Source organism: Crinia signifera, chromosome 1, assembly GCF_055691185.1.
Source record: "Crinia signifera chromosome 1, ASM5569118v1, whole genome shotgun sequence".
NCBI lineage: Eukaryota > Metazoa > Chordata > Amphibia > Anura > Myobatrachidae > Crinia > Crinia signifera.
Window position 1 is genome coordinate 169,013,237 of NC_139217.1, and position 16,367 is coordinate 169,029,603.

Here is a 16,367-nt window from a genome sequence, read left to right on the forward strand (position 1 = left end):
GATATATGAATTATTGTATAATCCAAACGTGCATACTTGGTGAGACATTGTGTCCATATCCAGTGAAGAATACAATATTACAGTATTATATAATACTTGTTTCATTTAAAAAGAAAAGTAACATAAATATCAACTTTATTTTTATTATTGTCATTATCATATAAGAACATATAACATACGTCTGTACAAAGTTATTTCTCTTACACATTCATGAGGTCACATATAGATTGCAAGCTTTCAGAACTATATGTACAGTATATGTCCCGAATACCAGTTATTATATATATATATATATATATATATATATATGTATATATATATACATACACACTCATCCACGCCCATATGCTATATGTATGTATATATATATATATATATATATATATATATATAAATATTTAGATAGATATATACATATTTGTTGCATATGTGTGTGGATGAGTGTGTGTGTGTATATATATATATATATATATATATATTATATATATATATGTGTGTGTGTGTGTGTGTGTGTGTGTGTGTGTGTCTGTTAACAATAAAGACAATCCTGACCCGACTCTTGCCAGGTAATTTATACAATGGGAACGGCCCTGTTAGCTGGCAGCGCTGGTGTCTGTTGTGACCGCATGGTAATACAAATGGGTATATGAAATAAAAGCACACAATACACATTCATAGAGCTATTAAATCGCCATCAGGAATTTGTTTCATCTTCACAGTAAACGCTAAAAGCCAATGCAACTCATTTAAAAAGTCATTAACATTTAGCATATGCATTCATCTTATCAGTCAATAGACAATATTAATGCAATATGGAGAAATGGCATTACATTTAAGAATAGTATATCATGCTTGAAAACAGAAGTCTAAATGAATATAAATAGTGCGACTACATACAGTATATCAGGTTGGCTTGTGTATCTGATTCACTACATGTGGGCTTGTATTTAATATATGCGTGTTTGTAAATTGATATGCATATATATATATATATATATATATATATATATATATATATATATATATATATATATATATATATACATTAATATTGTATATATGCCATATATTTACTATAAAAGGGGAAAGTTCCAGAGTTGAAATAAACTTGTCCGTGTTTGATCTCCAGCTAGCCAATACAATATAGTCCAGGACTGTATAGCACGGGTTGTATCATGCTTAGAATTAGCATTACCATTGAGCCCAGGGGCATGTCTTATACACTAGCAGCAATTCCCTTCACATATATTTGCATCTTAAACAAGTCAACTTCTGAGGCCGGGTCAATATTTGCTTTAATGTTAGAGCAGAGTCAATATTGACTCCTCGTATAGAAAAGATACAACTGTACAGATCCTATAGCTATGATTTAATATTAAGCAGCATAGCTTGTGACAATCAATAAGGAAAAATATCCTCCCAGTAGAATCTTCCCCTGACAATACTGGCAGTGTACACGTCTATTATACACACTCCGTCTATTATACACACTCGTGTGTGTGTGTGAGTGTGACAGACAGACAGACAGACAGACAGACAGACAGATAGATAGATAGATAGATAGATAGATAGATAGATAGGGGACCAGTGTTATTAAAGGGTAACTAATTGGGGTTTGCAGGCTAACCACATACTGTGATGTTTGATAACTGATGATATTATCGTTAACGAGTTATTACTCCATAACAGATCTGATTAACACGCACATTAGTAATTTCTCATTGCAGTCATTATACCAGTCACAAGTGACCAAACAGCACCTGATGTGTGCAAACATGTAATCAGTGTATCAGGGCTCGGGCACTATATTGTCCAGATCTATATAGAGTGCAGCAGCAGACGCTTCCCCTGTTACATGATGCTATCATAAGTCTCTCCTTTATCAGTCAATAACCCCTTCGCCGCCACAGACATGGACGGGTTAATTGTGCATTCATGTTTTGTATTTCATGCTTAAAGATTTAAAAAACTATTCTTACATTTCCAATGGAGACGCTGATTGTATAGCTGGAAATTGCACCAGCTTTACTTCTGTAGATATTTATATATATATATATATATATATATATATATATATATATATATATATATATATATGTACTTATACTGTACATATAATGTGTGTGTGTTTATATATATAGATATTATACACACACACACACACACACACACACGCTATATGTACAGTATATATATATATATATATATATATATATATATATATATATATACATACACACACACACACACACACACACACACACATATAGTAATCCAAAACCCGAAAATAATTAAATACAGCTTTACACATAGGTGATTAACCTTGCATATATTGTATTACCAACTATAGTAGTTCATCACTTACACAGACACTCACTGCATATATATATATAATATATATATATATATACATACACACACTATATGTACAGTATATATATATATATATATATATATATATACATATAATATAGATATATAAAGATACACACACACACACACACACACACACACACACACACACACACACACACACTTATGTGAATTCTATAGTGTGCGTGTGAGTGTAAATACTTTTATTAGGAAACACAGAGTACCTAATATTAGTTGGTAATACAATGTAGACAAGGTTAAACACATATGTGTAAAGTTATATTTCTTTCGATAACTAGTTTCTCTCTCTCTCCCTCTCCCTCTAGCAGGGTGCCCTATAGAGTAGTATAGGCTAGCCTGTCAGTAGATGCTATGTGAAGGTATATATAATCAGTGTTTCCATAGAAGTTGTAATCCTACTAAATATAATAACCCGCTGGACAGTGCGGGCAGCCGCTATGCTGCAGGGAGTGATCCCCATCCTCTCCCGCATGGTGCTGGTAGGGGAAGCTGCCATCCACAGGACAGAAGTGAGCGGCCCGGGGCAGCCAGCAGGTGACCTGCAGCGAGCCGGCCCTGGGGATCACACACACACGGTACATTGGATGACGGGGCGTGGCTAATGTGCAGATGAGGGGCGATTCGGCACCGTGTGGGACAGATGTGGCAGCCAATCAGAAAGCGATATGGAGCACTCAGAACGTCACTTTCCTGCAACCCCGCAGCCGGTCCTGTGTTATAGGTGCTGGCGGCCACGCCCCCGCTGGGTGATTGACAGCTGAAAGTTGTGCCCGTGTCCCCCGGCTGTAAGGAGAGGATGGGAGGCAGAGTATTACCTCTGAGAGCAGCGCCCGGGCTGTCAGACAGCGGCAGAGTGAGGAGAGGGAAGGTGACAGCACATGTGTAACCTGCCTGCTGCTACTGCCTGTGCCTGGGAACACCAGAAGGACAGCAAAGTGCCTCTTACTCACCCGGTGCCTCCAGCTGTACCCGCTGTGTGCCCTCCAGGGAGAGCCTCTGCTATAGAAGTGACTGCAGAGAGCAGGTGAGGGGCTGCTAAGTGAGTGGGTGCTGTCACATGGAGTGGCCGCTTCCCCAGCACCCTCTCTCCCTACTGAAGAAGGAGACTCCTCATCACTATCAGCAGCATCCCCTGTGCACCGAGCAGGCTCCTGTCTGAGAAGGAGGTGGCCGCTCTGGGACTGTGCACCCTGCTGCCCACCCCCCGGTGCTCCCAGCCTGTTGGATAAGAGACTGTTGGTTACTCTGTAGTTGGGACAGGACTTCTGCCTGAGCTCCCAGCCCGCACTGACTTCTCCAGAGAGACTTACCCCACACCCAGCAGGGACAGCTACCCATACACAGCCTGTCTGCTCAGCGCCTGCCTGTCCGGCCCGGTGATGTTAGCCCTAGGGCAGATGGATGGCACCAGGCAGAGCGCTTTCCTCCTCAGCAGCCCTCCCCTGGCAGCGCTCCACAGCATGGCAGAGATGAAGACTCCGCTGTACCCAGCCTATGCTCTCCCCAGCCAGCCCTGTTCCTCCTCCACATCCTCCTCAGCTTCCTCCTCATCTTCCTCCTCACCATCTCCCCCCCTGGGTTCTCCCAGTCAGGTGTCTCTGAAGCACTCCTCCTCCTCATCCCCTTCTGCTGGGGGACTTTCCTCTTTGGGGACTCCTCCACCCCAGATCTCAGCAGCCACCCCTCATGGCATCAATGACATTCTGAGCCGGCCAGTGATGCACTGTTTACCCTCCTTAGCGGGGGCAGCCCTGGGTCCTGCCAGCTCTGTGTCCCCGACCTCTGCAGCCTCTACCTCCTCTCCTGCCGGCCTCCTGGCGGGCCTCACCCGCTTCAGCAGTCTCAGTCCACCCCCACCTCCTCACCCTGGCCTCTACTTCAGCCCCAGCGCCGCAGTGGCCGTGGCCCGGTACCCAAAGCCCCTGACAGAGCTGCCAGGCAGGACCCCGATCTTCTGGCCAGGGATGATGCAGAGCCCACCTTGGAGGGATGCCAGGCTGGCTTGTGGCCCCCGTAAGTATCTCACCAAGTAGCTGATGCTCTTCAGAATGTTGGGTACAAGTTATTCAAGTTATAAAACTACTGGGGATAGAACGTGAGAGGCGAAACCCTCATTACATTACAACCTCAGCCAAGTGTCTTGTAGAAAAGCACTATTTACTGGACAGATATTGGAAATCTATAACACATATACTGTATGTACAATTGTCACAATTAGTTTTATTTAACTATAAATATTAGGAAGCATAAGAAAAATAAATCAAGAATGCAGATTATAAAAGCATTACACGCTTGGTCATGGTCATTCTTCAGATTAAAAATGAAATATTTTCAGATGATAATACAAATATTAAAGCGAGTATAAATGATATATTAAATAGGTTGGGAAGAACATTTCCCTTATCGTGCGTTGATCCGAACATACACATATTTGTATTGTAGATGGAATATAGCTAAATACTGTTTGGTAATAAATGCGTTCATTATTGTTTTTAAAACTAGAATTTAACCTAATATATTCTTCAGGATTAATTTGGTACATACATACTGTTTAATGTGGCCCTTCTTAGTGCTATGGCTTTCTATAGCTTTTATGTATGAAACGGACATGAATTAAAAGCAGTGGACTGTGTGTGTGTGTGTATATATATATATATATATATATATATATATATATATATATATATATATATGTATATATGTATATATAGCACATTAGCCCATACACAATTCGATACACAAATAATAAAAAAATACATAGTCAACGAATATAGACATTTTTATTGTGTTCAATGTAAACAAGTGCTTTATGCTTTGAATATTATTCATTGCTATGTTCTGAACTTATTATATCAAATATAATAATAAGATAAGACCGAAGTTGCTGCATAATTATGAATCCATTGGATGCATTGGTTTAGGACTGTTAATGCAGATAGTAATCTAACGGAATTATAGCTGTGTAAAAAATACAACAGTGCTACTACTGCTACTAGTATTGATTGTTATAATCATCATCATCATCTTCATCTTCATCTTGAGATATATATTATCTTTAACCCTGTAGAGATGCGTAATTTAATCATTTATATTTTTGACAATAAAACTGCAGCATTAATATAGAATCACATGTATTATCTTTGAGGTTGTACATTTACGCTTTTTAAAAATAATTGAAGGTTTGCAGTTCTGTCTGTGTGTTTTATAATTGCCAAAATATAGAGTATGTATTGCTGAAGCGTAATAGATTAGCCCATAGATTATGTCCTAAAACCCCGTGTGTTTTGTGTCTTGCTCCCAGACCACGGCTCGGTGTTGCTGGATAAGGACGGGAAGAGGAAGCACACACGGCCCACGTTCTCCGGACAGCAGATATTCGCCCTGGAAAAGACTTTTGAGCAAACGAAATATTTAGCTGGCCCAGAGCGAGCGAGGCTGGCTTATTCCCTGGGTATGACAGAAAGCCAGGTCAAGGTGAGTGCTCACCCCACACAAGGATGACATGTAAATGGAACGTACTATTATTATTATTATTATTATTATTATTATTATTATAATAAGAGATTACAATTACTTTGAATATTTTATGTGCATTGTAACATATGTTTGGTTTGGTTATTTTTAGCCAATAACCATTTTGCAAATGACTATGGAATTGTTATTTAGCTTTACATTTCAACTTAAATACCGTATACAGAATATATATAAAAAAATCATCTTGTAAAATTTCAAATTTAGAGATTTATTTTAAAAACAAACAAACAAAATAAACCCTGGTTTCCCAGATCCCATCACTGAGCAATCCAACTTGTGCAACTTTAACTTTCTTTTTTTAAACAGCCAAACACAAATGCCACTGTATCACCTGTTGCTATTGTGTCTTGTGTTGTGTGCCTGCGTTATCTAGAGGGAACTCATTTGTCATGGTAAATGTCTGATAGTGAATACACTACAACCTATTCACTAATCCCACCCAGGATTCTATTCTCCCCCTTAATTTCCCAGGCCCCAGCCAGCTAACAATACACACACACACACACACACACCTGCTGAATGTCACGGTGTAATACAGCACACACCGAAATGTAACCTAGATAATAATAATAATAATAATAATAATAATAATAATAATAATAATAATAATAATAATAATAATAATAATATTATTGCTAGCTGAATTGTTTGACCATTCGTGTACATAATTCTAGTCAATCACAGGAATTTGTCCACGTTGTCTCTACTGTAGCTCCGAAGTTCAGATACTGCTGGCAAAACGAATTATTATATTTTCAGCAATGGGTGATACATAACTTTATAAAAATAATTTAACCTGTTCATATCATGACATTTATTATTATACTGTAGCAATAAGCAATTTGAGTCATTCCTAGCAGCGTCAATGGTATTCTATAGATAAGCAATAGTACATAAATTGGTTTTTAAAGTTAGTTCTTAGTAAAAAGAGACCGAGAAAATCTTGTGAATTGCCACTTTATAACGAGAGAAGTGTGTTGTGCAAGTGATCTAGGATTACAGCAGAGAGAGCTTCTTATTGGCTGCTGATCATTATCATTATATACGCAGGATGCTAATCGGTACCTGGGTATCTATTTTTGTGCACACTTCACGTAGTGCTGCTGTATCTTGTAGCCATCTTTCTGCTTATTGTATCTTAGAAGTAATTATTGTATATGTATAGATTTAATGATGCATTTAAATGGAAATAATGAACTTTAACTTTTGTGGATTTTATGTATGCAAATAAATGACTGTTAAATGAATGCATATGTAAATGTTACCTAAATTATTAACGACGACCCCCCCCCCCCCCAAAAAAAAAAAAGTTTCATTTACTTAATAATATGAGTTCAATATCTCAAATTGATCGTGTCATATTTTCTGTATTCCAGGTGTGGTTCCAAAACAGGAGGACCAAGTGGCGTAAGAAGCACGCTGCAGAGATGGCTACTGCCAAGAAGAAGCAGGACACTGAGACTGAGAGGCTGAAGGGGGCTTCAGATATCGAGGATGAGGATGATGATTACAACAAGCCCTTGGACCCTAACTCTGACGATGAGAAGATTACTCAGCTGCTGAAGAAACACAAATCAAACAGCTCCCTGCTCCTTCCACAGTCTGAAAACGACAGTTCTTCTTAGAGGGACCAATGGATGGGACAGTAGAGATGGAATACAGTACGGACTGGACACCGTAATCACGTGGTCATTCGGTCCTGGACACTCTCACGTTCCATCATCTACATCTGACAGCACTGCACCTGTAGCCAGGGCGAAATAAGACTTTTTATTTTATGAGATGTATATATATTTTTATATGCCAGTGAAGGAACACAAGAGATAAATAATAACAGACGCCCAACACATACATACATATTATAAATACAAACTGCACATAGTAAAAATGCCAAGTGATGGCTAGGACATTTCTGCCCAGTTATTTTCCACTGGGGGTGAGACGTTATCACGTGGAAAAAAAACCCTACCCCTGAATCTACACCCAGGCTGCTTAGGAATTGGCAGTCCTATGGAAGGATTCGTTAAATCAACTCGTTTGAAGGCTCTTGTAAATAAATCGTGAGTCACAGTGACCGGAGGTTACTCCGATGCGAATGTTTAAATGTAAAGTAACCTTCTTTTGTGCTAAAAATGCAGAAGATAAAGGTAGGGGGAAATCACATGGCCCATCTGCAACATCTGTTCTTTTTCCAGCCCTCCTAACACTACCGAGTCGTGATCCACACGTAGCACCTAGAAACCCTCATTCTTTTATTGAATCAATGACTTTCTATTCGGCGATAAGGTTAGACAAGCCTTGCTATTTATTATTAATTTAAGCCTACATTGGAGAGGGAGGTGGAAATAAGCAGTGGCACTAGCTCTCAATGCAATCGATGTTTGCACCCACTTGAAGGCGATATTACCCAGACTAGAGAGACTGTATTGCAATATAAAAGGTTTTTTTTTTTACGTTATGACACGATTTACTATAGCATATGTAAATGACCTCCTTTATACGCTAAAATTGCAGCGATATCTTGGCATCTTAACGGTTATTAATTTATATATATATAAAGAGTGTTTCAGTTTTGGAAAGCAAAACAAAATGGACTTTGCAAAATCACGAGGAAATAAATGCACTTTTTACTTTAAACAATAACAACAATACAACTATTCAAGGTGACTAGATCGAAAGCGCAGCCACTTGAGATAAAGAACTCTTAATAATCTGATCTCATGAGAGATCTAATAAAACTCTTAACAATAGTAATTGTTTGTACATTTGTTTGTATTTTTTCATATTATTTCAGCACTTTGTTGTTTGTCTATATGTGTTCATTACTCAAGTAAACCACGCGAATATTTCGTTTTAATTCAGAGTTGTGTGAGTGATGTCACCTACTGTATGTTTTTTTTTTTTGTACACAAACCCCTTTTGTTTTGTTTTAACATACAAATCCACGTGGAAAACGAAAATAAACGATCTACTTAATCAAACTCGCCATGTAATATATGTTAAGCATACTTTTGCCTGTTAATGTTCCTTTATACTAGTTTATTTCTATGGGAAAACAATTGGGTAACATAAGTAATATTGTTCAAATAGTAAGTATGTGAGTGTATGTATGTATGTATGTATGTATGTATGTATGTATGTATGTATGTATGTATGTATGTATGTATGTAAGTAGTGTACGTATGTATGTATGTATGTATGTATGTATTGTAAGTATGCATGTGTATGTAAGTATGTATGCAACTATGCGTGTATGTATGTATGTATGTATGTATGTATGTATGTATCTATGTATGTATGTATGTATGTATGTAGTGTACGTATGTATGTATTGTAAGTATGCATGTGTATGTATGTATGTAAGTATGTATGCAACTATGCGTGTATGTATGTATGTATGTATGTATGTATGTATGTTAATTAATACATGCATACTAATTGGGTAATGCTACTGTGTACAATCTGTGTATTGTTCGAGCAATTGGCATACTTATATACATTTTTAATACTTATTAACAAAGTCACAATAAACATAATTAAAAATATCAATCAAACGCATGAAAGCAAATGACACAAATTGTTTTCCATTTTTTATAGGTATTAAGGTATTAAGGTTGCAACAGTACATCAGTTAACGTTTCTATCAAACTGTGCTTCTTCAGTTGGCACGGTGATCATGTGACCATAGCACATTCATCCCTTGTAGTTGTTTAAAAATAAAACGTGTGTATCGAACAGTATATTAATTGATTACATGCATTATGGGGAGCTAATTTTCATACAAAGTATAATATTTAAAGGAGAATTATATTTAGTTCTTTTGTAAAACAACACAACACCAGTGAGCACAAAAAGCATAAAGATATGTAAAAAAAAAGACTTTTCTTTGGGATTTTATCTTGTGATTTATGTTCAGCATTGTTGAAATACTTTTCATTTGAAAGCTGGCTATAGGGCAGCATTTCAATAAGTTTTGCCACATAGAGCATTTTATCTACACTATTCAAACCATATGAAAACGTATGGATTGTGTAAATATATTTCCAATTATTCATCTGCCTATATGTCCCTTATAAATCTCGGGCTAAGTAGCCAGAAGGTGGGAAACATAAGTGAATCAGACATAGCAGCCTTTACTGTAGCCGGGAAAGTGCGTGATTGAAACTCTTCATTCACCCCCCCCCCCCCCCCCCCCCCGTCCATGCGAAGTATCGGTACTGTTACCAATGCTGCTTAGCGATCACATCTACCCTATGGGATGCCCAATTAATGTCTCCTTATCTGATCACAAAGAGCAATGCTAAATGCTGTTTATTTTTGTAGCCTAGACGCAATAGTAGTATAAGGCCATGTATAAAATATATATTAATATACAAATATGAACACGACACATTAATGTATGATATTTCTTTATACATTTTTGCTTTAGAAAGTTTGTTACTAGTTTAACCTTTGCCACGCTCCTAATATGATCGATATATAGGGGGAAATCAATAAAAAAAAGTCTATAATTGGGAATTGTTTTCACGTTATTTTTGTAAACATCTTCTGTAAAACAAATCCAAATTTTTCCTAATATTTCGTAAAATGGGATGCTAGATAAAATCTCTGCAAATCAGCTATTAACCAATAGATTGCAGTGGAATTCACTATAACTGGATACATTACCCTTCAAAAAGTAACATTTCATTTATGAAAAAGGCAGATGTTGGGTTTTGGGTGTTTTTTTGGAACCACAGCAAAAATGCCTTTCTTTTTTGTGTCTGTATAATGTTCTTTTATCCTGTCCAGACTTGCTAATGGGCTGATTGCTCTTTCTTTTTTTTTAGTTTTACTATTGCTAATCTATGGCTTATTTAATAATGTGCAGTGCCTCATTAATCGTCATCAAACAGTAAAGGGTAATTCATGCATAATTATTAGAATACTTAAAGGAACACAGAAGGAAAATCAGCGAAAAAGTAAATGCCTAGAGGACTTGCTGTGTAATGCCCAGAGTACTTGCTGTTCTATTACACATAGGTGTATCTGAAGCATGAAACAGTTATGTGTTTCAATGATTGTGGGGGAACAATTATAAACACTGCTTAAAAGCATGGTTGGTGTAATGGCCAGTATTACGGCCTCACAGCACTGGGACTTGAGTGGACTGTGTAGAGTTTGCATGTTCTCTCTGTGCTTGTGTGGGTTTACAATATTCTCTGTAAAGCCCCGTGGAATATGCGTGTGCTAAATAAATAACTGGTAATAAACTAAAGGAAAACATTTTGTTGCCCATAGCAACAAATAAAGATGTTTGTTTTCCTTTCTAACCTTTGAAAACGAGCTAGAATTATTGGTTGCTTTGGGCATCCATGCTCTGCAGATTGATCTTGCAATTTGTCGCAACTGTGCATTCTGGAGTCTAATGTGCAGATACCCCTTTCACATTGCAGCTGTAACACGGTATATTGCCATTTTTTTAGTGCTTTAAAACGGTTCCAGCTGCAATGTGAAAGCTACATTGTCAATTTACCGGTTACAGAAAACCGGTATTTTGACACGTGTTAAAAGCAGGATCCTACACGTTTCTGAGCCGTTTTCCCTGCAGTCTGAACAGCTCAGAAACGGTATTTGCTACAAATGATAACCACACTTGATCCCCGCCCACAAGCAGGAAAAAAAACATTTAAAATGACATTGTATGGCTTTCTATGGGTGAAACGGGTTGAATCTGAAAGGTACAAAACGGTATTTAAACTGCAATATACCTTTACATCATGCAATATGAAAGGGGTTTAACTGGCTTTTGACCAGTTTTAAGACACGTTTAGAAAAACGGGTTGAAAGCAGGTTTTTGCAATGTGAAAGCAGTATTAGTGGGTGTAACAGGGCATTTGCAGGAAGGATTATTGTGCCTAGAGATCTGTTTGTTTTCAGGCATATATTGCACCAAAGATAGGGCCAGAGCAAATGATGACAGATACTCATCTAAGTGTATAGTTGGGGAAGTGTGGTCACAATGCAGTCAATGCTGAGTACAGGCCAATGGGCCTGTTTCAGCATTATTAATCTAGTCATCACCAGTGTTCTCTCACCAAAAAGCACTGGACTTACCCGATCGCTCAGCACACATTGCTGGTGCATCACATGTGTGCCAGTTATGTGTGCTGAGCAATCTGGGCTACACTACTTCACTCAGCACAGAGGCTCCTCCACCCCATGTGTACAGTATGGGCCATTACTCTCTCTGCATGTATTTCATTTGCCGCACATGGTTTTGCCCATTTTACAACCAAATTTTTCCTGCGATCAGGTCTGAATTAGGCCCAATATGCCCATTTATTTCTGTGACTGAAAAGCTGAATTAGACCCAGACTTAATTTCACCAGCCAATGCTCAATGGAAAAGGCCATCTGTGTAATATACTGGAATAGTCTATATCTGTATCGTACTCTTTATTACCACACTGGAGTCCCTATCAGCATTAAGTACATGAAGATGGAAAGAGGGGAGACAAAAGAAAAAAGGGGGGCTTATGCATTTAAGCAACAACTGGAAAGCACTACATCAACTGTGCTATTCACCTTATTTCACATAGTATAGAATCAGAAAAGTTATGTGGTTCAGAAGTGCAGTATAAGTTATGGGACTTATCCAGTTCTTAGACTTGTATATGACTTTGATTAGAATTAGAGCATTTTATTTTTATAATAACTTTATGACATTTTTACAGTTAAACAGAAATAATAATTCAATACACAAAAGTTATATTGACAACATATAAATACAGAGGAAAGGGAAATTCAATTATTAAACTATTATTTATTAACAGTTTCTTATATAGCGCACACATATTCCGCAGCGTTTTACAGAGTATAGTTGAACATTCACATCAGTCCCTGCCCCAGTGGAGCTTACAATCTATATTCCCTACCACATGCACACACAGACATTCTAGGGTTAATTTGTTGGGAGCCAATTAGCCTACCAGTATATTTTTGAAATGTGGGAGGAAACCCACGCAGGCATGGGGAGAATATACAATATATATATATATATATATATATATATATATATATACTCTGCACAAATATAGCCATGGTGAGAATAGAACCCATGACCTCAGTGCTGTGAGGCAGTAATGCTAACCATTACACCGTCCATGCTGCCGATAATAATAATTTTAGTTTATGGAAATTGACGCATCAATCACCAACTAGTCAACAAGTGAATCTATAAGTGCTTCCCATTTTTTATAAAATGAAGCAACCTCCCCCTCCAAAGCCAGAAAGGCCGTTTGTCTATCATAATATAAAAAATTCTAGTAAAATGGATTATACAATTTCCAATAACGATGGTTTTGTCCAAACACATAGGATCACCTTTTTTTGCAATGGTCACTATGACAGTAAGTAATGGTATATATTTTGAACTATTAGGTCTTAAGGACCAATTGAAATGTTTGCACATAATAAGGCTAACGGTTCCGCCAGTAGATGTAAATGAAAGATAGAGTTAATATAATTAGTCACTTTACCCCCAAATTGACGTATTTTCAGGCATGTCCACATATTGTGAATTAAGCTACCATTTGGACGTTTGCATTTAAGACAATCACCAGATTCCCCTGATTATTAATCATCATAAATTATAATGTCGAGGTTCAATAGTAAGTAGAAATACATGAGAGTGGATGAGAGTGGATCATACATTAAAAAGTACAAAGTACAATTACAAATCAAGGAATACAATTAAATAACTAAAAAGTAGGTCTCAAACGGTTCGATGGTCGTGGCCATACCTTAAGCAATTTATTAATTCCACTTTATATATGCAATAATATAGTAATATTGGTTTGGGGTGTACTGTGTCTTATGTCCGTTGCCTCCCCAGAGTGGGGCAATTGGTAATGCAAACTCAACCGCAGTTTCACTAAAAAAGGTTTAAATATGAAATAATGTTTTGTTTACTAAAAGCATACACCATAACTATATAAAATAGTTTAAAATCTTCACTGGAGACATACTTTTTCTTCACTTTTATATATTTTACATTTTATTAGATTCGTTTAGTACATAATATGGAGCACTGGTTCTCAACCTCAACCCTCAGGTTTTCCTGTTAGGCGATAAATTTACTACACTTAAGGACTTTTTGTGATTTTTTCCATTGGATTTGCATATCCAACAGAAAGTTACAAATTGATTAGTTGAGAGTGAGAGAGCGCCACCACAAAGCGGTTCCCTACTTATTTCAATGCACAGTGACCGGGCATAACCATGTTACATTTGTCCTGGACCTGCATAGAGATCGGTTCTTGGTTTGTTATTTTGCCCAACTGGACAGAAGAGGACCTCATACCAGGACTATGTGGGCAATAACTTGCAGAACGAGGGAAGTGGGAGATATGTAGTAGTTAGATAATTAAAGTACACAACAGTCGTTGTGTGTGTGTGTGTTCTGTCTTTATTTTAATAGGATGAAATGCAATGTCCCTGCGTATCCCCTGATAAATGGCTCCTCTTCTCCACCTCAAATACCAGTGAATACAACCAGGATGGTATATGTAAAGTGATATCTATGGACCCTTCACCATGTTTAACCAGGATAGGGAGAGTACCATACATCCCTTTCAAGAGATAGGTGTCTCCTCTTCTCCTAAAAAACATTCATACACTGGAGGCAGAGTACTGGGATTAGCCCGCTTAAATATCCTAATATCCTATCTCTTGAAAGGGATGTATGGTACTCTCCCTATCCTGGATTAACATGGTGAAGGGTCCATAGATATCACTTTACATATACCATCCTGGTTGCATGCACTGGTATTAGAGGCGGCGAAGAGGAGCCGTTTATCCCCTAACAGGGACGTTGTATTTCATCCTATACAACAGAGCACAGGTGGGAAAACCACTATTTGATGTGTCCTAGACACATTCCCCACCTTTGATTGTTTGTACAGTATGTGGTGTGGGGTCACCACTCTAGTGTTTTTTTCCCTGCCAGCAGATCTGGAGCGCAAAAGTTTTCCCAGTTCATCATCTCTTTCTTGCCTAACTGTGCAGAGTTTGTATTCTCCCCTTGCTTGCGTGGTTTTCATCCGGGTATTCCGGTGTCCTCCCACAATCCAAAATATACTGTTAGGCTAATTGGCTTCCAACAATATTAACCTACGAGTGAATGTGTGTGTGTATATGTGGTAGGGAATATAGATTGTAAGTTCCACTGGGGGACTGATGTGAATGTTAATTTTTTCTGTAAAGCGCTGTGGAATATGTAAGAAACTGTTAATAAATAAATACATTTGGCTGATGGCTTTTCTGGTTAATGGTTGCTTTGTGTGGTTGTGCTATGTATGGTTGTATGGTTGTGCTATGAGGTCTACACAGAATAATTTATGTAATTAATTTATGCAATTATGGTTTTATTTACACATTCTAAAAGCATGTATGTTTTATGACAATTACAAATGGCGGGAAAAAAATATAAAAATCTGAGATATTGATAAAAACTTACTTTGCTAAATATGTATATATAATGTCACCATTTGAAATAATAGGATATTGAACCAATGGTTACTGTTTATATAAAACCAAAAAAACAAATAAGCTTTAGCAACATGCATTTTTTATACGGATAATTTGGTAACTTCTAAAGTGATTTTTTCCTAACACACGTAACAGATTGTGGCAACCGTTCCTCCCCCCTGTACAAGGAATGAATATTTTCTGTGTAATTCTATTATTCATCCATACTGTGCCAGGCTGGACATATGGTTCATTTGAATGTCACTTTCTATGTGTCCGAATGCTCGCTTCTTTCAGGACAAGAGCCTTCAAATGAAAACTAAGGCACCAAACAATGTACTTTTGTTCGTTCGTCCTGTTTATTATATTGCACTTGTTTAAGTGGGACAGGAATGCCAGCAACAGATGGATGGGATCTCTCCAGTCTATGGCACGGAGAATGAAAGCAGCGTTAACTGGTGTAATTGTTGAAGAGTCACTAAGTAACTGAAATGATTACAAAACCTTGTGTAAAATTGTACAGAATAGACAGTAGTAAGACATAATAAGCAATCTGGGTCTGTATAAATGTAGCATATGTCATCTCATATAGACTGTTCACTGTGAATCCTCACCTAAGATGACCATCTTATCTTCCCTTATATGGGTATTATGGTGAGAGAAGTAATCCTCATATCTGCTACTTCCATATGAATATATATTCTGTAGCTTCTAATACAGTCTCATTCAAATATCAATAGTCAATAGTCTTTATCATCGCTGCTTAGTTTAATAGTTACTGGGAGCAAATATGCCCAATTCCCTATTGGCCTCAAAGTATGTCTAGCAGATTCAAATTCATTCATCTTTTGGTTCCAATGTTTATTGGCTATCAAAAGTACCTACCGTATATGGTTTCCAGGTTTTTATATAAGGGCACTCTTTATTCTA

General features: G+C 37.5%; 1 protein-coding gene across 1 annotated transcript; it reads left to right on the top strand.

The window, feature by feature from the left end:
- Window positions 1-3,228: 3,228 nt before the first annotated feature.
- Window positions 3,229-8,887, top strand: NKX6-1 (NK6 homeobox 1). The gene is made up of 3 exons (XM_083157828.1): window positions 3,229-4,407; window positions 5,696-5,868; window positions 7,305-8,887. The coding sequence occupies exons 1-3, from the start codon at window positions 3,774-3,776 to the stop codon at window positions 7,551-7,553; spliced, it is 1,056 nt and encodes a 351-aa protein (XP_083013954.1). The 5' UTR covers window positions 3,229-3,773; the 3' UTR covers window positions 7,554-8,887.
- The last annotated feature ends 7,480 nt before the right edge of the window (window positions 8,888-16,367 follow it).

What these genes read in the sequence shown, in the direction of transcription:
- NKX6-1 (XM_083157828.1), top strand. Translation starts at nt 3,774, where the DNA reads ATGTTAGCCCTAGGGCAGATGGATGGCACCAGGCAGAGCGCTTTCCTC. An exon ending in CAGGCTGGCTTGTGGCCCCC is followed by an intron (nt 4,408 to 5,695) that starts GTAAGTATCTCA and finishes TCTTGCTCCCAG; the next exon opens with ACCACGGCTCGGTGTTGCTG. An exon ending in TGACAGAAAGCCAGGTCAAG is followed by an intron (nt 5,869 to 7,304) that starts GTGAGTGCTCAC and finishes TCTGTATTCCAG; the next exon opens with GTGTGGTTCCAAAACAGGAG.